Source organism: Perca fluviatilis, chromosome 15, assembly GCF_010015445.1.
Source record: "Perca fluviatilis chromosome 15, GENO_Pfluv_1.0, whole genome shotgun sequence".
NCBI classification, from domain to species: domain Eukaryota; kingdom Metazoa; phylum Chordata; class Actinopteri; order Perciformes; family Percidae; genus Perca; species Perca fluviatilis.
Genome location: NC_053126.1, coordinates 5,012,125 through 5,036,884, shown reverse-complemented (window position 1 = coordinate 5,036,884; position 24,760 = coordinate 5,012,125). Strand labels below are relative to the sequence as shown.

Sequence of the window (24,760 nt, the reverse complement as noted above, 5' to 3'; positions counted from 1 at the left end):
TAAATTAAAGTTCCAAAAACACAATCACCATGATAGAACAGAGTACTGTTAAGATTTGTGGATTAACATTATAGAATATAAATCTTGCTTATGTAGATGGCCTTAGCCTAAACAATTACCACTGATATACAGGATTCCTGTTTGCTAAATAATGAATATGTTTATGAAAAGTGTTCTATCATCTGTCATGCAATGACACATGGCCTTTGGAGCCATCAATTTAGATGTACATTGATTACTTTTCTTATACACCCATATGAATACACTTAATCACAGATGCACTGACAAACGTCACACCATTTTGCATCAACCAAGTCTGGCCTTTAAAGCTGTGGGGTTGCTGAGCCCTGCTGCAGCTGTGACGGCAACAAAAGGCTAAAGGGTGGGGGGGGGGGGTGAAGGGGAGGATTCAGGAAGAATAAGAGAAAGAGAGTCCTCAGTGCTTCCTTGTATCTCTCACAACTTCCTCCTGTCTCCCTCTCGGAGAAAAATCACATTATTATTTTACATCGACCTCTCTTCATCTAGCAAGGAGTTTGAATGTGTGCATAGTATGTGTGTGTTGTTTCGGCTGTAAATGCCCTCACACATCCCTACACATATAAGCAGATTTCATGGCAAGATTTGGAAACTCCCAAACAGCCCATCTCTGTAGCACCAGGGGGACATGCTTGAAAAATGATAATTGGGCGGAATGAGAGGCGAGGGATGTGGAGATTGAGTCATTTGCAGGAAAATGCAGAAAATGATGTTCAAGAATTCAGCTGGGAACAAGGGTGTCCTTTGTTCGGATGTTTCTGCTGCATGTCTGGTTGCTGTTTGGGACATCATCACGCTGCACTGATGCGCCTCTCTAAAAATGTTCAATTTTAATGATTCTCTCAGAGACTGTTTTCCGCCCTGGACACAAAAAAAGATTCTCATTAAATATCTAAATTAGCTTGACATCCTGGTAGCTGAGAACAACAATATGTGTTTGAGATGCTTGCAAACAGCAGTGGAAAGTGACTGAGTACATTTACATTTACAGGTATTGTATTTTAGTACTGCTTTGAGTTCTGTACTTCCAATTTATGCTTCTTTATATTTCTGTTTATTTACCACATTTGAAAGGGAAATGCAGGACTTGTAATGGAGCACATCCACAGTGTGCGATTACTACGTTTACTTTCAACCAGAGGTTGAATATTTAACTGTAGCAGAAGGACTGCCTGGATTAGATCAGTTTTACTCTCAAGTAAGAGTAAGACACTTGTATTAAATTGTTGTCACAGCACACTTAAAGGTCCAATGTGTGGGAATTTCTCGTTGAGATCATATATCGCAATCAACTCTCTCGCGCCACGCAGTTCAAAGTACGTATTATAGCTACGGTAGCCTTCATGCTTCAAAAAGACGGTCTCTCGCTCTTTTCAATCTCTTTTTTCTTTTTCTGGACGAAGAAGAAGAAGACTCCTGTTACTGAAATTTGGATTTTGAATATGTGTGGTCCTCCATGTTTCCTTCTTCACACTTGCCGGGGCCGGGAAGCTACGATACCCGTTAGCAGCGTTAGCAGCTCCTGTGAGTTTATCATGTGACAGCGAAAACGCTAAAGGCAGAGCAGTATGTCCTGTATGTCCCTTACCGGCTAACGTATTTCAAGATGGAGCATGAATATGGAGCGTCTACCCCAGTTCATGCAGACGCAAATGTAAAATTTCAAGCCAATAGGAATACTTGGAATTGATGGTGATGGTAAATATTCATGAAAAAGGACAAGTTGGTGAACGGGCAACACAGATTTTGAGAATGAACAACTAAACACGTTACACACTGGACCTTTAAAGATTGGCAATGAGGAGAAGCTAATATTGAGTCTACCCTCATTTAAATTAAAAGGGCGGACAAATAAAAACCTCTCAGTACAATCTTTTCTCATATCTTGTATTAAAATAAAATAAGCCTGTATTGATCCCCAGAGGGGAACTCAAGTGTTGCAGCAACACAAAGACAGAAATAAGTACAGCTAAATAGAGAAATAAAAAGAAAATAATAAAATAAGAGGTATATACAATTAATATAAGACTAGAAGTAAAACAGAGCTATACAAGACCAATTAAAAACAAAGTTACGAGCTAAGCGACAACACCTCTAAAAAAGAGACACAAATGAGTGTAAACGGCCTATTTACTCTACAATCTTTTGCAAATCAAGAATAGAATAGAATGCCTTTTATTGTCACTATACACATGTGCAATGAGATTAAAAGAAACTCCTTTTCCAGTGCCAACATGTACGTAAAATAAATATACAACATAAAATAAAATAAGTAGTGCAAGAAAGGGGTGGGTAAGGTGCACAGTTCTGAGACGCTATATACATATATAAAAAAATATATATGGTTTTATATACAGTGTGATATGCAGTGTGGGTTATTTGCAAATTATTTGAATATTGCCCAATAGTGGTGATCATATACAATGAGTAATAGATATTGGACAATGAGAATAATGATATTGCACAGTATACAGATATTGCACAGTAGTGAAATTGCACAGTATTATCAATAGTATTAAATATTGCACAGTAGGTGGGTAGAAGAAAGTCTGGGGGTTGGGGGTTAGACTGTGAAGTCAGTGATCAAATCAAGATTTCTTTCATGGAAGAACAGTACACAAATTGCCAGTTTTGGTCATTGCTGTTCATCGTCAGCCCATGGTTTGATAATGGTTCCTGTTATGCTTGTATCACGCTGTTATTAATTATTAAAGAGAAGAAGGAGAAAAATACTGCACTGTGCAGTGAAGTTGCTGCAGTAAGCACTGTGTCTTTTCACATGGTTTGTGCTTCTTTCTGATGTGTTTCTTGGACAGTGTTGATACTTTGTCTCCATAATGTGAAAGTTCATAGTATAGATACAGTATAATCATCACGTTGTTTTCACACTGCCTCTCTGATCTCTGTCGTACAAGTGCAGTAGAAACAACCTTTTGTTGTGTTGTTTGGTTGGCATCCCGTTTGTAGACAGTTGGAATGAATTCAATTTTGAGTTAATTTTGCACTAAAAGGAACTGAAGTTCATTTTTCTCGCTCGATTATGTCATTGTGCAAATGAAGAGCTCCTCCGAGTCATTCGCGTCCTTGTCACTCAATGGATGAACTCTTTGATGAGCTGATGAACTAATTTCTTCCATCAGAATGTTCCTTCAAAAGAAGATCAAATTTCCATTCAAAGTAGCACAATAAGTGTTGTAACGTTGTAATGTTCTGCCATTTAATTGTATCAATCATTGAATGATCATTGGGAGTGCCTTTCTCCGTTATCCAGGTCTGAGAGTGGATTGACCTGGGATTTACTTCCTTTGTGTTTACAGGACAGAAGCTGTTTTAGTGCGAGAGAGAGAACAGGAAGAGGGCTGAGGCTTCTTCGGAGGAGATATGGAAAACTAGGCGGATGAAAAAGTCACTTTCCAATCATGAGTTTTTCTCGGAACATTGAATTAGGCAGCGTGAACGGGTGGGGGCCTCGAGGGTCTGGGGGCGGCTGGCCGCAAAGATGCCCGAATGAAAGAGTTTGTTGTCTGATGCTGGGAGAGGGAGATGAAAGGGGAGAGGGAGATTGCAAGTTTGTCGGACATCAGTCCCCTCTCCCATCGCCTTCTCACCCTGCGGCCCTCCCTCGCTTTGCCCATGTGAGCTAGAGTTCAAACACAGGGTTCACAGCTGCTCCAATACACACACACACACACACACACACACACACACAGAAGTACTATGTGGATGAAAACATGGGTGTCCACACGCAAACAAACGCACACTTAACTAAAACATACAGGCAGATGCGCAAAGGCTGGGCGATATGACCAAAATCTTCTATCCCAACATTGGTCATTTCATATCTAGATGACGATATGTATCACGATATAGCATGTTTTCTGGTAATTTAATAAATAAATAGTATATATGAAATAATGGTAAAGCCCATTTTTGTACACTGCTGTGTGAATTAAATACTTACTCACGCTCATTTTATGAAGAACTTCAGTGCAAAATGAACATAACGTGCAAGGATCAGAACGTAAAGCTTCACCCAAATGACATAAATATTGCCGTAAGGCAGTTCAGCTGCTGGTTTTTCAACAGCGCGATAGAAACAATATAGGAAAAATATTATGCTATAGGCATTTTTATATAATCTTTTGACGATATATATCGTCATATCGCCCTGCCTTAATCTGCATATATGTGCATACTCAACGGTGTACAGACAAACACACACACACACACACACACACACACACACACACACAGTTACACAGACTAACAGACACACACTAGAAAACACCAGTCGATCACACACAGAAAGATCACGCATATTGTGGATAACAAATCAAGAGACAACAGTCCAAGATTCAAAAAGGTTATTGCCCTTTAAAGCTGTAAATAATGAAAATTAATCTCTGGCAGAAGGAAAGCAAAGAACCATCTCTTCATAAAGAGTGTGCAAAATGTTAAGATTATTGACCTATAGAACTTGTGATAAACAGAACAAATCATCTTGTGCAATACCGCAAGATAATTTACAGAGAATCATAAATTCAAAAGGTTCTTCCTGACAAACAGTCATTCAAATTGAAAAAGTGTGATTAGATAAGTCCATTGCAGTTAAGCTGAGGAAAGTTACCATGTGAACAAATAGCTTTTTTAAGTTTAGGATACATAGTACATGAATTTGCATCGATAGACTGAGCAAATATATACCAACATGAAAACACTGCAGCAATACTCTGCTTCATTGGTTGCCATTTATGCCGGCTTGAGTAACGGCCTGTTTTTTATTTTCAGCACCTGTAACCCTATTACTCCCATTCAGTCGAGAGCATCCAGATCAGAAATAACATCAGTGTAAGGGTTCAAGTTATCGGGCCCGACAAACAAAGGCGTCCTTGTCGTGGTCAGCGACAGACGCTTGTTACGCTTCAGTGTTGTGTCTGTTCAATTGTATTCCGTCTTGATCAGTTAAGATAATTCTATTTAAACGCCATCAAGTTACATTAGAGCCCATCGATTCGCTTGGTCGACATACTACACGGACGCCAAAAGTATTTACCCAATCGACTGCATCGACATTAAACACTTACTGTGAAAGAGAGAGAGACGAGATGGAAACGCCTTTGTACAGTTTTTGCAAACTAGTCTCTAACAGTGCTGGACCCTTTGTCTGGTTCCCTAATTCAGTGTGTGAGTGTGTGTGTGTGTGTGTGTGTTATTGGATGGCTTCCCAGTTCAGCTTTAATTTTTTTAAAGAAGTAATAAAATACACAATCCTGTCTTAATAACAAAACATAATAGGTGAGCAGCGTGAGGTTCACAGTGCTACCTGGCTCAAGCCTACAGAGTGAGCAAAGTAAACTAAACACCTTTGTAATAGCATGCAATCCGATGCAGTTGTGGACAAAATAACAGAGACACGTTTCGACTAATTCCTTAGGATCAACTGTAACGCGTTTGACAGCTTTTCACGTTGTTCAGTCCCAAGTCTTGAAAAGCAGGGTGCCGGCCTCGTTCTTCTACCTTTGCGGATGGCTCTCTTTGTCCAAAAAAATATTTTTGAAATCTGTAATTGTTGGAGACAGTTGAAGACAAAGCACAGGCTCAAGATGGCTGAAGAGTTTGCAGGAGGAGTTGTCACTTATGAAACAGGGTCTGAAATGGAGGGGGGTTTCCACAGCTAAATGTGAGGATAATGTTCTGCACTGACTGTGAGACAGCTTTAATGTTTAAATGTCGGAGTAAATGTGAAACGGATCCAAGCGTAGCCGAATCAGAAGCAGCCGATTAGTAAAAATATTAAAAAAAATTACACTGGCAGTACACAAATTTAGAAATAAAGACAGAAGTGAATGGAAACAAAAGGAAGGAGCTTGACAACAACAGTGAAGATCAGTGGTGCATTAGTGCCTTGGGGAAAGATGGTAAAGAATTGACTCAGGAAGAGGAATTTGGAGGAGTGTAAATCCCAGGAGAGGGATGGAGGAATGGAAAGGTCGAGAAGATGATGGACACACACTGGCACGCGCACACACACACACATACACGCACACACATACACGCACACACGCATGCACACACACACACACAGACATATACACACACACACAAGCACGCACACACACACATACACGCACACACACATGCACACACAGACACACACACACACACACCTGCACGCCTGCACGTACACACACACACAAGCACGCATGCACACACGCACGCACATGCACACACACACACATACACGCACACACACACATGCACGCACGCACGCATGCACACACACACACACGCACAGTGCACACACATCCCATAATTAGCATGCTAACAGGCATTTAAATGTCCCACACAAAGGCTCACTGTTGAGCCTAGGTTGCTCACTTTGGAGACAATGCACAATAAGAGTCAGTGGGAGCCCCCAAAAATCACCCTAATAGCCGACGCGGCCCAGCATGGCTTCTCCCATTTTACCATTCCACCGATCACACTCCCATTCACTCACTCACTGACCGGCTAATGAAAAGCTGATAGCCTCGAGGCCTGCGGTCACTGAGCCGCTTGCCCCTTCCTCCTCATTTCCCTCTTTTCATCTTTTTCTCCACCGGCAGAAATGCCTCTCCTGGTTCCCCAGAGGTTCAGAGGTCCGATCGTGTGTGGCCTGTTTTTTTGCTGTTGGGGTTCTTGTGCATGGGAACAGCGATGGACTGACGGACAGACAGGGATGGAGGATATGTAATTAAAGAAAGATCAAGATGGGACAAACCATGAGGGCTGACAGGGGAAGTCTCTTATTTGCCTGACACAGGATGATTTTAACTTGATTAAAATCTAGACAGAAATGATTTAATTATGCGATAGGAACTAATAATGACTGAAAAATGGACTTACTTTACATATTGTAAGGAAAGTACCCACCAAGCAAACACAGCTGTTCTGTCAAAAAGCAGTCCTCATATCTTCATAATGTCAGAGACCAGGACGTGCAGTGTTGACATGCAGTGTGCTTATTCCTGACAAGCCGCTCCGCATGTTGCTGCATGATCACCAAAGCACATTTCATAGAAGCTGCAACGAGCCTGGCTCTGTCTGCATGAGGTTAAGCCTCTCTAAACCCCCTGTCAAATTCCTCAGGACTCTTTATTTCAAGCAGCACCTGAGTTTTGCAATGGAATTACTGCATAACGGCCTAATTCCCCCAGTGCTTTTTATCAATCTGTCAACGAGTCCAATGTTAGGATGTTTGAGGTGTCTTCAGTCTCTCTCTATTTCTCTCTCTCTCTCTCTCTCTCTCTCTTTCTCAGACTCTTCCTCTTCAATTCTTCTGCTTCTTAAGGCCGTTTTACAGTCGCCGCATCCGAGCTTGCGCGTCAAAATGACGTAGATCTGGAGTCCTGGCATCCGGTTACCCTTGAGCTCATTCTCGAGAAGGAAACATGGACGACCACACGTATTCAAAATCCAAATTTCAGGAACAGGAGTCTTCTTCTTCACCCAGAAAAAGAAAAAGGAGATTGAAAAGAGCAAGAGACCGGCATCATCAGAAAAAAAGCGTGAAGGCTACCGTAGCTGTAATACCTACTTTGAACTGCGTGGCGCGAGAGAGTTGATTGCGATATATGATCTCAACGCTAGACGGGAGAAACTGCTACACATTGGACCTTTAAATGAAATCAGTCACAAAAAGTTCACAAAAAGATAAAAATCTGCATTATTACCAATAGTTTAAAATCAAGAGATGGCACTTTTCCACGACTTGACCAGAAGTAAATGAGACATTATTTTCAGATTTGAGCCACTTTAAAAATGACATATCAGATCAGTGCATCGTCAGATATATGCAGTATTTTTGGAGAATTCAGTAGAGCACCCTTATGTTGTCTTTTCTGAGATGCCACTGCCACTTCAATGCACTTCCTCCTCACACTGCCAAACCTTTCCAGGAAATTCCCAATGTTTTTTTTTAGCTGTGCTACTAACACACACAACCATCGGAGGTCAAAACTAATTAGACTTTTGTTCCAGAGGGTATTCATTATCATCTTAATGTCTTTTTCTCGAAACATTCTTGAGTTCTTCATGATCCAGGGTTGAACTTCTCTGCTGCACCTACGGTTCACCACTAGAGGGAACATACGGTTCAGTTTTGTGCTAAAGCTCTCTGATGATAGAAATGGCTGCAGAGGCATCTACTGGGTCTGCAGTTTCATAGCTGCATTAGAAAAGAGATGCATCCTTTACCAGGACTCCAAAAGGAGCAAGAACCAGAATTATATAAATATTTATTTGAAACATCCAAAAATATACAAGGAGGAATAAAGTGCTTTGTTCTTGACATTCTTCTCAGCTTATTTCAATTAGGACAATAGTTTGGTTAGTACATGTTTCTCATTAGATTTATACAAAGCAGCAGGCAAAAGAAACAAAGTATGTCTGTTACACAAAATGGCATTTGCAGTTTAGTGTTTTCCTGCACTCAAACCAACAATGCAGAAAGATCCTTTGAGTATACATGGGTTGATCTCAAGCAATTTCATAGTTATTGCATTATGAATAACCTAAAATTAGATGATAAGAAATGCAGTTGGCAACATACTGGCCAGCAACATGAAACATTTGTTGGTTTCAGTTCACTTTAAAGCTACATTGTGTAAGAATTTCTCCCATCTAGCGGTGAAATTGTATATCACAACCAACTGAATATTACTTTCTAGCCCTTCTTCCTACGGTGGCCGAACCCGAAATTAGCTCTTAGTATCTCCATGTTTACACGCAGCTGTTCTAGCCACTGCAATATTAACTTTGGTCCAGGGCGAAATGCGGAGGTATGTCCCTCTTTGGCTAATGGATTTTAAAGATGGAGGCGCTACATGGCTGCTGTCATTCCAGCGAGTCGCTCCTATGTACTCTGAATGATTCTGAATGTCAGATTCTACGCTTACTAGAATACTTTGACTAGTTGGTGGAAGTAATTACACATGAACGAGCACATATTTGTTAAAGAACAAAGGGGTTTTTGCTAAGAATCAACTCAAGAAATTACACAATGTAGGTTTAAGTACCACAATGGAGAGAATTTCCACATTTGATTAAATTAAGTTTAATTTGCAGGTATCATGTGGGTCTTCTTGTATAGGAAAAAAGGATTTTACAATCATTTTAACAACTTACTTCACTGCTATTAACCTGCCATGCAGTTACACTTGACTTTATCTCTACCGTCCCAGTGACTTATTGCACATTTCCAGACCCTGGCCTGTACTCCTCAGCCTTCATCTCTTTGTTTCCTGTTGTGTTTTACAGTGGCTTCACGCCTTTCTATCCAAGACTAACTTAGGCTGCATGCGCCCCAGTTTCCAAATGATAAATCAGAGGCGCTCTGTGTTTTACTTTCCTACTCCAGAACCTTTGGCGAGCAACAACAGCACAAACATGAATCAAAGCCACCAATATAGTTTCTGCTATCACCGGCTGCAGCCTCCGCAAGAAACAAACCAAGGAAAAAATCCATAAAGTAAACAAAAGGTCTACTTTGCTTTATATTAATAACACTAATAGAGTAATATTAGTTAGACTTTTTTTAAATAGCCTACCTATAATCTACAGCGGTGGTTCCAAACCTTTTTCGTGCAGGGTCCCCCCCCCCACAGCCCTGTCAGATGAACTTGCATACCCCGTCTACAATTCACAATGTGTTCCAAATGTTTAACACTACTCATTATATAAAAGTGGATATTGTTCATTATTTCATAGAATTAAACTGTCAGCATTAAGGTTGGTTTGGTCAGTAATCACACTACTACAAGCCTTCTAGGCTACTACTTCTTATAGTGATCCATTACCTTTAGCTAACTATTTCAATTTGAGCTATTTTAACCGTTGCTGTATCACTTTGCTTACCATTCGAACTGTTTAGTCATTACTTTTAACTAGTTCTTTATTATTCATTACTTTTAACTAGTTCTTTATTATTCATTACTTTTAGCTAGTTCTTTATTATTCATTACTTTTAACTAGTTCTTTATTATTCATTACTTTTAGCTACCTGTTTAAAACGTGCTTATTCTCTTACTTTTACATACTTATATAACTGCAACATGGTGTTCAGGTGTTACAGTCGACTTCATGGTAATATATGGATATATTCTTCCAATCAAATCCTAATTTCATATTTTTTTTGTTATTTTTTATTAGTTGAGCAGAGCTACTCTAAAATATTTCCATGTACCCCCTGAAAACTGTACATGTACCCCAGGTTGATCTACAGTAATAAAAGTCTTGTTTACTCCTAAGTTAAATTCTGTTCAGTTTTCATTAGATCCTCTTTAAACTCAGATTTGTTTTCAGAAAAAAAATATGTTTTTAACATAAGATTTAAAATGCAGTGCTGTTTTCCTAAATCACAATAAATCAAGACATTTTTTAGAAGTTATTGTGCTTAGGAGTCTTAATCAAATTCAGAAATAATACTTGTTCTGCTATACACTTCGTGATTGCACTTGGGATGCTCCTGGGAGTACTGCACAGCAAAAACCACAACAGTAGTTTATAACTAACTTATAATTTACATAAATATGTTTTTTTCTAGATTTACAGGAAAGGATTTAACAAAACAGGCAGTTTCACAAATATGCAAATAGCTGAATTAGCAGGGAAGTATTGCAGATATAATGCCCATTGAAACCCATGAACAACATGGAGATTATCAAGCACAAATTGACCACTTTTTGATAAAACAGTGCATCTTAAAAATTTAGCTTGGTTATCTTCGAAAAAGGAAGACAATTACATAAAAACTGTGATTATTTTCATAAAATATCTTGTTTACATTCACAGAACAAGTGAAATAATAAAATAAAGTAAATTTTTTAACTATGCAACATGTACGTTCATTTTGAAACATGTGCATTCCTTTGGTTATGAAATCCTAATAAGTCCCGTCAGCGCGTTGTCAGAGGTTCTGTGTCCTCAGTAGAATCAGTCGGAGCGTACTCGGTGTGCCAAGTTATTTAGGAATGTGTAATCTGTTTCGTAATTTCTAATCTCAATGAGAAGAAGACAAAAAACAATTATACGTAAAAACATCACTGGCAAGGCAAAAGGGGGTTACATTTCTGTACATGCAATCCAAAATTGAACACATCACCAGGCAATCCCTCTTCGGGTTGAAAGGATTTGGGTTTGGTAAAAAAAAAAAAAAAAAATCTTTAGGTCTCTTGCTCATTCTTATAGGTCACTGGATCAAGAGGGATGGCAGTCTGTAAGATGTCAAACTCCATCTGGTTATTGTCCATGTCTAGAACACACATGACGCTGTGACTGCCTGATGTCATAGTCGCATCGTCCTGGAACATATTTGGGAAATCTACAGAAGTCCTCCTCTCCTCTGCCCTCTCCTTCCCCCAATCTGGGAGTCGAAGATGTCATCCTCGTCCTCCCCACAGCTCAACGCCAACTCGTTCTCGTAACAAAAGGCGCTCAGCGACCTGGGAATCAAGTCTTGTGTGGATCTACATGCAGAGACCGGAGAAGCGGCAGAAGCAGCAGAAGAGGCCCGGCTCGCGGCCTCGTCAAGCTCTTTGGCGCTGAGGAGGGGCATCGACGGCACCTCACAGATCTTATGGAAGCGAGAGTAGTCTACCTTGTAGCAGTCCCGGTCCTCATAGATCACAGGCTCGAACCTGTAACCCCAGAAGACCTCTCTGGCAAGGTAGGAGCTACGGAACTGGGTGGTCATGGCCGTGGCCTCCACCATCCCCTCCAAGATCACGACAATCTCAAAGTCATCCGTCTCCAGATCAGCTCTGCTTAAAGTATACAAGGGACTATCTTTATCTATCTCATGGATTATAACGAGCGGGGATACTAGAAACAGCCTATCTGTGCCCTCATCGTAGCCCACATTGAGGTCCATCTGCTCCAAGGGGATGAACTCCCCCTCAGCTGTGACATACGAACGTATGAGCTGTGCACGGACATGAGCCTCCACGATGTGGCTCTTCCGCAGGTTGCCCACCCTCCACATGAGGCACAGCTTGCCATCGCGCAGGGCGATGACAGCATTTTTAGAGAACAACAGGGTCTGATTCCTCTTCTTTGGCCGGGCCATCTTGGCCATGATGGTGCCGATCATGAACGAGTCAATGATGCAGCCCACGATGGACTGGATGACCACTGTTATCACAGTGACAGGGCACTCCTCGGTAACGCAGCGCCAGCCATAACCAATGGTGGTCTGGGTCTCCATGGAGAACAGGAGCGCCCCAACGAAGCCACGGACATGAAGTATGCAGGGCAGTCTTTGTGTCTGCTCTCCAGACGTGTGTCCAGAGGTGGGTCCATGCAGCCCCGCCACCGCCAGCCCATCAGCCTTCACCGTCGGTTGCTCCTCAAAGTCCCCATGTACCAGGGAGACACTGTAAAAGATAATGCCAAAGAAAAGCCACGAGACCAGGAAGCTGGCGCAGAATAGAAGCAGCAGGTATCTCCAGCGGGTGTCCACGCAGGTGGTGAAGATGTCAGCGAGGTAGCGCTGCCTTTTTTCCTCCATGTTGGTGAACACAACGTTACATTGTCCATTTTTCTTTACAAAGCGGCTCCGTATTTGGTTGGAGCTCCTTGTCAGAATCTTGCCGTTGTAGTTGTTCATCATTCTTTGTCCCCTCGCGTTGGGCACGGCAGCAGAGGCTCCCGAGCTCCTCCTGCTGTCTTCCGTCTCTGCGTCGCAGGCCGAGGGCAGTCGGAAGTTGGGGGAATTGTGGCCGTTAGGGAGTACTAAGCTAGAGATCTTCTGGCGTTCCTCTTCTGGTAAAACACCTGACACAATGTCATACCTGTCAGGCCAACAGAGAGGGAGAGATTCAAAACGTTGGCAACATTAGATTAAAACAAATACATTTACATATGGATGTGGTTATGTAAAGTGTGTAAACACATTCACAGAAAACAGATTGGTGTTAAAACTGCTAAAACAATCCGTAGCATGCGAACTGTAGTGTGCACAATATGAACAGAAGAAACAAAGAGCAGGAAGACAGTTTATAGAGCCAGTTATCGAATCGTATTGATCCTTGGGTACCAATTGTACAGCGAAGTATTGCGGGCTGTCATTTTTTAACTCTAGGTCGAGTGAATAAAAAAATTGGGGTCGCTATTGACTATATTGCAGGCGCGTAGTCAGTAATGGGCCAGGGCGGCAATGGCCGCCCACTTTACTCACTGGCCCATCCAGCCAAGTTTGATCAAAATACGTTTTGTTATGAAAAATATTCAAATGTATGTTAAAAAATAAAATAAAATAAATAACAGAACTTTGTGTGTTGTGTGTGTCTAAAACAAAACAGTTTAAACCATAGAATTAGAATTAGGAAGCCTTGGAATTATATTTCCATATATTTAACTCCCAAACAATCTACTCAAATTGACCAAACTCCCGGTCACCTGAGTGTATTGACTAACATACAGTAACCAGTCTCTCTCCTTTACATGGAGGATTACCAGCTGGGAAGGTGAGTTCAGTTTAGCAATGTGAGAAGGATTGCTGTCATCACACCTTACAGGATTATCTGATCTGAGTCAGTGTCTGTCAGACAACCCTTTTTGAGAAGGACCGACATTTATGTTACTAATTATATATACATAATATATATATATACATAATTGTTAACACTGATAATGAGAGATCTGATTTTTGACGGGGAAACGTTGCTCCTTTTAACAACAAATCAACCTGTTAGTCCATTGTTTGGAGTGAGTTTTTGTGTTACTTTATCAGGACAGTGTAGGACGGCCTTGGCCTTTCTAAGGATGAGCTTGCTGTAAATATCCCTGAGCCGGGCCTGACTCACCCCGACAAGCTCACCAAATCTGCAAACCCATTTTTACCGGGCATATTAAGACTTCAGGACAAGACAACGTTACAAAAGGATAAAATGTTTCTGTAAGCAATGAAAAAAACATTGTTAAGCAAAGCAGAGTCATCAAAAGGCTGTTGTGATGCCCTTTGACACGGTAACCCCCACACAAATGAAATGGATTAATAGATAGATAGAACAAAATAAATTAAAGACATTAGAAGTCCAACTAGAACCATTGTTTAAAACAAAAGCATTTTCCAGGATAAGTCATATGAATCAGTTTGTAGTAATATTAACATAAGATATAAACATAAGATACAGTCAGGATGGCAAAATCATGCTGTGAATAAGCCCTTTGACACCTTTATTTCTCATTTCTTTGTCATTTGGGACTCAATCAGATGTTACACTGACTTCAGGAATACAAAATGATCTAGGTGGCAAAGGACTAGTAACAGAGAAATGCTGAATTTCAAAGACCACTAAATAAAATGAAGAATTAATAGTACAATTAGTCCTATTAGATAGACAGCTGTGGATTGAATCCCTCACCTGTTGGACCTACTTGTTCCCATGACGCCAAGGATTTCGGGTATGGGGCCTGGATGGGAGGCCAGACTCTGTCCTGCTCCCAAAGATCAGGTCTCCGCCATGGAGATGCTTGGGCCGCTAAGAAGACCACTGCAGGAGAGACAGGGAGTAACAGAATCTGCCTGTATCAGTTCATGTAAAATCACAATTATCAGATTACAGCAAGTGCACACGCTGCGTGTCACTTGCTCAAACGTGGGGTTATCTCAAAAAAGTACAGAGAGCTGTTGATTGAGGGGAGGCAACCTTTAACTTTTTTTTAAAACCCATTGTCATCTCTTCATATGTTTGGGCCTGTGTTTTTACTCTGGTTTTTGTGTATTGTTTTAGAGAGCTTAAAGGCATACAATGCAGTTTCCATTTTTGTCAAACAGCGACCACTAGAGTCGCTGTAGGCATTGTATTTAACGTTACCTTTGCTGCTTTTCAGCTCTCGCCAACGAGTGCAAGCCTGACCGAGTGGGACTCTTGTCCGGTTCCTCACGCGGTCAGTTTCTCGTTTTCTTTTCCTTGACTCTTCCGACCGCGCTTTCTTCGTTTTCTTTGTCGACTCTGCCATGATTCACGTGCTAGTGTCTTCCGTAGAGGCTGCTTCTTATATGTTGTTGATGTATGTGACGTTGTGCCGTATGGCAAGTCGTGATTCTCGCGAGATTTGGCGGGGCGCCACCTCTCAAACCTGCATTGCTGGATTTGCCAGCGGCGTCCCCCCCCGGGATGATTCGCCCTCATACGAGTTTGTTTACCATTGAAATGATTTCAAAGCTGTTTTTATATTAAGGTACAAATCTTGCATTGTGTGCCTTTAAGATGTGGATTGACACCTAATCTTGATTTGATTCTGCAGAATGTCTTAAGGAACAGTTTCTGTGGCCCTGCTCTTAAGAACAGAGTTGTAATGGTTTATGTGTAATTATATATTATGTGTTTACTTTGGTTACATAGTTAAAGGAATAGTAAATTATGTTAATCCAATACACTTTTTTCAAATTCAGCATATATCTCCTCATGACCACCTAGCTCTCTATTTTCTCTATGCGCTGAAAAAAAGGTGTGAATACACAGCCCTGGCTGTGTAAATGGAAAACAAACAGAAAGGCGTGCACGAGCCACAAAACACTGTTCCAGCCAATCGGCAACAGGCGGCGACAGTTGATGGTAGGGGGGGAGGGGGGAGGCAGCATATGAATGTGCCCGGCCGACCAGTAGCTTTCTGTCCGTGAATCTGGGGGGGCGGAGCTTCTGAAGGGAGGGTTGTATTTGTTTGGCAGTTGAGTTCAAATATCAACAATGTTTGTGGTGAATCGTTTACTGCGCCTTTAAGCAACATGTTGTAAATCAGTCTATTAAGCTTAAAACCAAATATTAAGCATGGGGCGCCTGGGTAGCTCACCTGGTTGAGCGTACCAAGGCTCAGTCCTTACAGCAACAGCAATGGGTTCGGCTCCGAACCTGCTGCATGTCATTCTCCCTCTCTTTCCCCTTTGCTGTCTTAAGCTGTCCTGTCATTAAAGGCCTAAAAAATGCCTCAAATAATTAAGCATAATTAATAATTAACTGCTTGTTGACAGTTTTGTTTCTGTCTCTATACCTCACAAAACATAGTGTTTAAAGATACAGAATTTAATTCAGCATCACATTGAAACTCATTTAGATGTTCACATGGGAGCCGCTCAACCTGAGCAGCTCCACTTCAGCAGTTTAGGTCTTGCACATAAGTCAGAAGTTGGGGTTCGGATGAGACGATCCAAACCTCTGTGAAAGGAGTGAAAGGAGCCAAACTGTGGAACTGGCTTCCTACAAATATAAAGACTCTAACTAAATTGTCCACCTTTAAAAAACTAGCAAAAGCATGGTTAATACAGCAGCAGCAGCAGTGTGATCATCTGTGTGAGTCCAAGTTAATGTGTTTTTTTACTACACTTATTTTTATTGCTGTTAACTGTTTTTTTGGATATTTTATTGTATTCACTGTAAAAATGTGACTCCTTTTATTATTTGAACTGTTAAAAGCCCTCCTAGAGACCGGTGTTGCGAATTAGCCATGGCTATGAACACTGTGATACAGGCATCGGATTGTTATTTATGTAATAATCTATGTTTTTTTTTGTATCTGTCCCTATTTAAATAAACTACAAATAAAAATACACAATTTCCAAGATAAATACGTTCAGGTTACAAAAGAAAGAAGACAATAGGGCTATATGTGCACCCTGTGTTAATCAATTTGGCTTAAAATTGTAGTGTTTGGAACAATATGTGTGGTGTTAACATTAAGTTGGAGAATTGTTGAGCACCGACAGAGTTGTGATCATTTTAATCATGTGAGTTTCTATATGTAAATGCCTTTGCTATTCAAAGAACATTTTAGATGAAATCCATGTTTTGTTTACTTGTAATCTTTATATAATTGTTGTAACAGCAACTCAGCCATCACATTAAAACATACAAAGTAAACGTTCCCAGATTTCAGCAAAATTGCTGGCTGTCGAAAAGGTTCACTGGAGCTAAAAGCCACCTTTAATTGAACTTATCTACAACATGGTCTTACTTTTCTTTTAATGGAAAACATTTAAACCAGATTTAGGTCAGGTTTGTTTTTGTGGTTTAAAATTTGGGATAGTTTGGAAAATAAATGAAACCTTATTGGCCTAAAAACCTAGAAAAAAAAACAGCTTTTTCAAAGTTGACAAAGTAGAAACTCAACAACTTTTCTCAACGATTTTGAGTCTTAAATGACATGAGTACAGCTTAAAGTTTTTTTTTTCTTATTACATAAAACTGTCCAGAAACACAAAGAAAAAAATCCTGTCACATAATCTTTCCATCATAATACCTTCTGTGATACAAAGCAGTCAGTAAATCCAAGCTGAAGGCTGAAGTAGTAGCTGTTTTTTTTTACATTTCTGTATTTAAAGGTCCCATGACATGCTGCTTTTTGGATGCTTTTATATAGGTCTTAGTGGTCCCCTAATACTGTATCTGAATTCTCTTTTATATAGACCTTAGTGGTCCCCTAATACTGTATCTGAAGTCTCTTTTATATAGGCCTTAGTGGTCCCCTAATACTGTATCTGAAGTCTCTTTTATATAGACCTTAGTGGTCCCCTAATACTGTATCTGAAGTCTCTTTTATATAGACCTTAGTGGTCCCCTAATACTGTATCTGAAGTCTCTTTTATATAGACCTTAGTGGTCCCCTAATACTGTATCTGAAGTCTCTTTCCCGAAATTCAGCCTTGGTGCAGAATTACAGCCACTAAAGCCAGTCCCACAATGAGTTTTCCTTAGGATGTGCCATTTCTGTGTCTGTAGCTTTAAATGCTACTGAGGAGGAGAGAGGGGGGGCAAGGTGGAGGGTGGGGGTGTGGCCTTGACCAACTGCCACTTTGCTCGTTTGAAAGCCATGATGTCTCTCTCTTTCTCATGGGTGGGCCAAATTCTCTGGGCGGGCAAATCAGAGAAAGGGGAGGTAACCTTGCTCCTTATGACCTCATAAGGAGAAGATTCCTGATTGGCCCATCTGAGCTTTCATTTTCTCAAAGGCAGAGCAGGATACCCAGGGCTCGGTTTACACCTATCACCATTTCTAGCCACTGGGGGACCATAGGCAGGCTGGGGGAACTCATATTAATGTTAAAAAACCTCATAAAGTGACATTTCCATGCCATGGGACCTTTTAATAAATGCATTTTAAAGAAACTAATGCACTCAATTTAAAATCACTGAACATAATCAGGAGCAGAGGATAAATCGCTGTTTCTTTGTGATGACACTCACACATACTGTACATATCTCTATCTATACTGTATGTGAGGATTTTATTTTCGTGTGTTGTGTATGGTCTGTCTCCAAATAGGTGTTCCCAACAACAGCAGCTGTGAAATAAGTCCCCCCACCCCCACCCCCCACCACCACCTCTGAGCTGTAGCTATAAAAAGAAGATGCAACCAACAATCCATCATCAATGGCGTCTCTCCCTTTTGGTGCAAAGCCTTTTAAAGCTGTAATGAACAGGAGGCCGAGAGAGGCCGAGCGCAGGTACTGATGTGTTGCAGCAGAGATCACACACACACACAAAACAAACCAGTTAATGTCACCAGGTAAAACTGGGTACTTTCACTGAAGGCAGTTTCCATAGAAACACGTCTCCTGTGGCATTTGGGGGACGGAGCGGAGTGGAGAGAGTCACCAGAGACACGGTGGTGAAGGGGGGGGCGAGTATACAGTATTAAGTGCTCTTATAACATGAGTCAGAGAGTGAGGGAGAGATGGGACGAGGCTCAGAGTGTTAGGGGGCAGCAATGCAACGTCTACATTTGATTTTAAGTACATTCTAAATTAGGTGCAAGAGGTTACTCTTAGTGGATACTTTTCTGAACCATATTACTGAGTGACAACGTCAACGAGGAAGAGAGAAATCTGTGGTCTAGACTTGGGTCAAAAAGCATTTTTAAAAACCTTTTTGGTTTTGATTGAGGCTACATATCTTCCTAATAATTTGCCCAAGAGCACTCCACTGAGAGCAAGAGGACACATTTAAGAAATCACTTATTTCAACACCATTTACATTTCTGTAATGTTTCATTTTTGGTTGGTAATCCAGATGTTAGTGTTTTGGGCTGGGGATGTAAAGAAAAGTAGAAAATAATATAGAGGAAGACATTTTCTTTCCTGTTATTGACTATAAATTCAATTCAGTTCAATTTTATTTGCAGCGTCAAATCATAACAGGACACTTTACAGATCTCGACCATACTCAAAGTTATTTACAGAGACCCAACAATTCCCCCCCCCCCAAGCGGCCTGTTCTCATGAACCATAGGTACGTCCACGGAGCTCCGTAGCCGATGTCACGTGACCAGCCGGTGAAATGTTTTTTTGCAGGATGGTAGGGGAAGACTCATGAATATTCATTAGGGAACTCATCCCTGAATGGCTAGTACTCGTTGCCTGCTCTGGTTGGCTTGGTTAGGTTTAGGCAAGAGGAGTGGGATTGGTTATGGTTAGGGTAAGATTTAGAGAGCGTATTGGGCCGTATTATTCTGTCCGAGCCCGACAGGCATTAAGATATTTATGTCCGAGCCCGACCCGATCCTACGGAAGCGTATTGCATTCACCGTAGAAAAAAAAAATGTAGACACCTTATCTCGTAATTACAAGAAAATATCTCATAATTACGAGATAAGGTGTCTACATTTTTCTTTTCTATGGTGAATGCAATACGCTTCCGTACGATCCCGACACAGTTAAAATCTCATTTTTTTCCTCATAGGCCTACTAATGACACATATACGTTTGTTTGTGTGGAGATCTTTTATTAAGCAACAGTAGGAAGGCATTCGGAAATGTGAACAGATGAGCGTATCAGCGCACACGGGGCAACAAGCGCACGTTAACACAGGCGCGCACCTACAGTACAGGCCAAAAGTTTGGACACACCTTCTCATTCAATGTGTTTCTTTATTTTCATGACTATTTACATTGTAAATTCTCACTGAAGGCATCAAAACTATGAATGAACACATATGGAATTATGTACTTAACAAAAAAGTGTGAAATAACTGAAAACATGTCTTATATTTTAGATTCCTCAAAGTAGCCACCCTTTGCTTTTTTTGATAACTCTGCAAACCCTTGGTGTTCTCTCAATGAGCTTCATGAGGTAGTCACCTGAAATGGTTTTACCTTCACAGGTGTGCTTTGTCAGGGTTCATTAGTGGGAATTTTTTCCTTATTAATAAAAAAGCAAAGGGGTGGCTACTTTGAAGAATCTAAAATATAAGACATGTTTTCAGTTATTTCACACCTTTTTGTTAAGTACATAATTCCATATGTGTTCATTCATAGTTTTGATGCCTTCAGTGAGAATCTACAATGTAAATAGTCATGAAAATAAATAAAGAAACACATTGAATGAGAAGGTGTGTCCAAACTTTTGTCCTGTACTGTACATAATAAGCTGTTTAAAATTTTAAATGTTCAATGCCTTATCGCGCTGATTTGACCGAGCCCGACCCAAACCTGAACATCATTCTCTAAATATCTGTCCGAACCCGGCCCGTCGGGTCGGGTATCCATATCCTCTAGTAAGAATGTCAGGGCGAGCCAATCAGGGATGAGTCTTCCCCTACCACCCTACAACAACAACAAAATTGCGACCAGCCGGCGGTCTCCTAGGAATGATATCATACGTTTTAGTGTGCATTACTTTTTGTACGATATCATACAAACCCGTTCATGAGAATGCCCCAAGAGCATGATGCATTTGGTGTGACAGTGGTGAGGAAAAACGTACTCTTTTAACAGAAACCTAGTACTGGGGGGTGAGGGGGGGTGGGGGCTGAGTACCCAGGGGCCTTATGTGAGGAGGGCCCAAAAAGATGCTAGAATGAATAGCTGTGGACGTGGGGAGGGGCCCATAGAGAATGACTTTCTACAGGCCCCAGAATTTTGTGCCACGCCACTGTATCTCTGCATGACTAACTCCTCCATAATCTCATAATTTCCCAGATTAATAGTCGGTCATAATCTGTGGCACTGAAATAAGAAAGGTGGAGTCACTGCTTCCTGGAGATTTCATGACTGTTAATCCTAAAAGAGGCACAGGGAGAAAGACAAAGACAAGCAGGCGGGGTGGGGGATTAAGATGCAGTGTCCACTTGCCCTAAAGCCTTTGGTAATCGCCCCTCATGAGACACACTATTACATCTGCCACAAAAAGAAATGATACATCCAGTGTGTGACTACCAGAACGTTATAGCCTGACAGACATGTCATCTAGTAGAGCAATTATGTAAATTGTTCTGAGTCATTTCTCATGTTAAACTGGTCATATAACCGGTCATTGAAAAGAGGAAATCAGCCTTTCTGTTTTTAATAGGTTTTTATGGAATTACATGATGCATGCTAAGGCAAGTTATGTAACCTGAACATATTTTTTTCTCAAAAATCTTATTGTCAAGATGATAATTTGAAACTACAGAATAACCTTTTTACATAAATGTAGTCTATTAACGGAATAGTCCGGTTGAGTCTGTCTCTCTAAAGCATTTCTTGCTCCAGGATACTGGGGCTGTGGGTGACTGTTATGAGTCAGTCATTCCACTGAGCAGGTTCACTGCATTTCTGCCTTATTTTTCCTTTGTAAAACTAGCTCATAAAGTGTGAAAACTGTGAACACTAAGTAACTAAGTAACACATACCTCCTGTTTTCACCTCTGCTTGTCACGAGCCAACCCACAGAGAAGCCAGTGCAAAGAATTATTCCCACGCTACCATCACATACCAGACAACCTCCGTGTTGGCCTCATTTCAGATTTTTTTCTCCAACTTTGCAAAACATATTACATTTCCAGTTCCTGTGATAGATCAATATGTCCAACTGTAAATTATCCACTGACAGTTTTTAAAAGGAAACATCTATAAATGTGTGAACATTAACATTTATTTGCATTTTATTTTAAGGTGAAAGACTTCAGTTACTTTAATCATCAGAAATTTTGGTCTATATTCCCATCTGCGAAGCTGAATGATCTGAGCGTGACCCTGAATGTGTGTTTACTGGACACACAGACAAAAAAAAAAAAAAAAAGCCACCCACTTACAGCTTATCATCATCAGCAGCAGCAGCAGCAGCTCACTAAGTCGTCTATTGAATGTCTACACTTGGTCTGTCATATCATACCTATTACCTGGTAGATACACAGTATAGCTGCTGGTTTCTCAAAGTATGACAGGTCAGTTTTGGGGGTGAAATGTCTCAGTGTCTCATTCTGTATTTATTTATTTATCTTAACAGTGGTCGATGCTGTTTTCCGGACTGGTCCTGAAAAGGCCATTAGGGCTGTTTGAAAAAAAGACAAGATTAGGTCAGACTGACGTAGAGAGATCAATAACGTTCCCCTCAACAATGAAATTCTTCACTATTCAAACTAAAAAGATCACGCGTTCCCCTGTGATAGACTTATGTTTGAGGTGCTTTGCTTTTTTTGCGAATGAAATGTTTTATTGAAGGTTGTCATTATGAAAACTTAAAAAGAAAATAAGAAAAAAATCATTTTTGTATTGATCCAAGCCACAAGCCGATCATTTATATGATCCATGTTCCCTCTTTCCCTTAACTCTTTTGTGAGGTCATTCATTTTTGACTTTACGTAAGATGCACAAAAACAAAACTAACCCTACAAAATAGTCCCAAAGTAAAAAATTAAAACGAAGAAGAGATTTTTTGCCATGTTTGAAGTAGATCAACTGGTATCCAACGACGTCATTGCTTCAAAGTACATTTTATACCTGCTGTACCTTAATCCAGGTTTCCAGGTGATGCCTTTGAGTCCCACCAGAGATTTACAGTATATGACAGAGAAGTGTGACTGTTCACTACATCACACACATGACACAGCAGTTTCCATGATGCCTGAGCTTTTGTCTGTCTGCTGTGTGTATTCTGCTGTGATAGCTGTGAAAGAGCGTACTGTCTGAAGGTAAAACTACAACTCTCCTTAGGGCTGTCACACGGAAAACTTAATCCATCAAGTTATTATTGTGTCCATCTCCTGATACTGAAATGCTATTTGAACATCAGTGATACTCACCCTGCAAGTTAGTTGTCGTTTTCTGTCACTTGGTTGGAATTGGAGTTCCTTGTTCTTCACTTCTCAAAGTCTAACTTTCACTGTCCAGAGCAAAGGTCCCACATCCTTAGTGTTAGTATGTGGTCTGTGATTCCTTCTCCTCTCTTCATTCTTCCTCTCTTTTAGTTTCTCCTTTTAGTTACTTCTTCATCCTTTCTTCATTCTTTCATCCCTGTTGTTTCCACTGCCTCCTTTCGCTGACTATAATCCTGTCAATGCAGAGCTTTCCTGTGCGTACTCATTCGCTCCAGGCTGAAAATGCTGTGTCAATCTCCCCTCTGCAGACCGTGGGTTCAGAAGGGAGGGAGGGAGGGAGGGATGGATGGATGAAGGAGGAGGAGAGGAGAGGAGAGGAATTAAAAGAAAGGCAAAGAGAGAAAGGGAGAGAAGATGATACCACTTTGTCTGTGCACTCCAAACATGTGTAGGTGTGTTGAATAAAGCCTGATGGGCACATTCAAGCAAACAAGTGCTCGTTTGAGTCATGATTTCGAGGCTAACGCTCTTCGAGGAACAACAGACATGAAACTGTAATAACATGGGAGTTAATCGGCCTGCAAACATCTAGCAAACAAAGCCCCGCAGCTCTGTTAACACGTGTTAAATGACACATAAACACAGGGAAGAAAAGAGCTGGTTTGAAGGTTTCGAACAGCGTTGCAGCAGTTTTTCAGCCCTGCTTCATTTTGTGCTGAATTGCACTTTAACCTGAACTTAACCTTGGTGGTTCCATAATGTATCCAAAATAGGAAGGTAAAGAATGGCCTTCCCACTTTTTACCCATTGACAGCACAGTGTTAGCCAATGTGACCCGGGACTGAGCAGAACGAGTATTTGGTTGAAGTATCGTTCAGCTAATCTCTTGGTTTCAGCTGTGATTTTCCAGTTCATTCAACTTAATGATGGAGAATATATGAGCCTGTAGACTACTACTGTATTTGCTGTTATGGTTATATCTGAATGGTTGTTGAACATTGTACAGTATGCCTTTTAGTGACAGAGATGACAGGAAGTGAGGGGAGACGCAGGGATGGGAGTGGCATGTAACAAAGGTACGCGGTCATATGCAAGCTGGGGTCAAGGGTGCTCGGTGGGAAGGTCATTGGCAATATTGGCAAATATTTGATGATGATTTGTTAGCAAATAAAAGTAAACAATTGTAAAAAAGTAAAACTACATTTAATAATAAATAAATGTCCCTGTTAGTGTGCAACGCAGTCTCACGGCAGTTCGTGAAATGGTCACGTAATTTAATCTAGTTGATTCATGTGCACAAACATGTTTATCTCGTTTTTTTCGTGATGGTCAGCACGTTTTTTTCCCGTGATGGTCAGCATCTTTTTTATAATGCCAACAATTGCATAGCTGTATACAGCGGGACGGGTTGGGTTTAGGGAAAGAAGAACAGGACGGTTGGGTTTAGGAACAGAAGAACAGGAGAGTTGGGTTTAGGGAAAGAAGAACAGGACGGTTGGGTTTAGGGAAAGAAGAACAGGGCGGTTGGGTTTAGGAACAGAAGAACAGGACGGTTGGGTTTAGGGAAAGAAGAACGGAGGGTTGGGTTTAGGGAAAGAAGAACGGAGGGTTGGGTTTAGGAACAGAAGAACAGGACGGTTGGGTTTAGGGAAAGAAGAACGGAGGGTT

At 40.9% G+C, this 24,760-nt stretch overlaps 1 protein-coding gene across 1 annotated transcript; it reads right to left on the bottom strand.

Moving 5' to 3' along the window:
* Nucleotides 1-9,113: 9,113 nt before the first annotated feature.
* LOC120575072 (ATP-sensitive inward rectifier potassium channel 12-like) lies at nt 9,114-23,386 on the bottom strand. The gene is given in 4 exon segments (XM_039825671.1): nt 9,114-11,435; nt 11,438-12,866; nt 14,442-14,570; nt 23,078-23,386. Coding segments are annotated over 3 exon segments (1,647 nt in total). The 5' UTR covers nt 14,465-14,570; nt 23,078-23,386; the 3' UTR covers nt 9,114-11,240.
* Between the last annotated feature and the right edge of the window lie 1,374 nt (nt 23,387-24,760).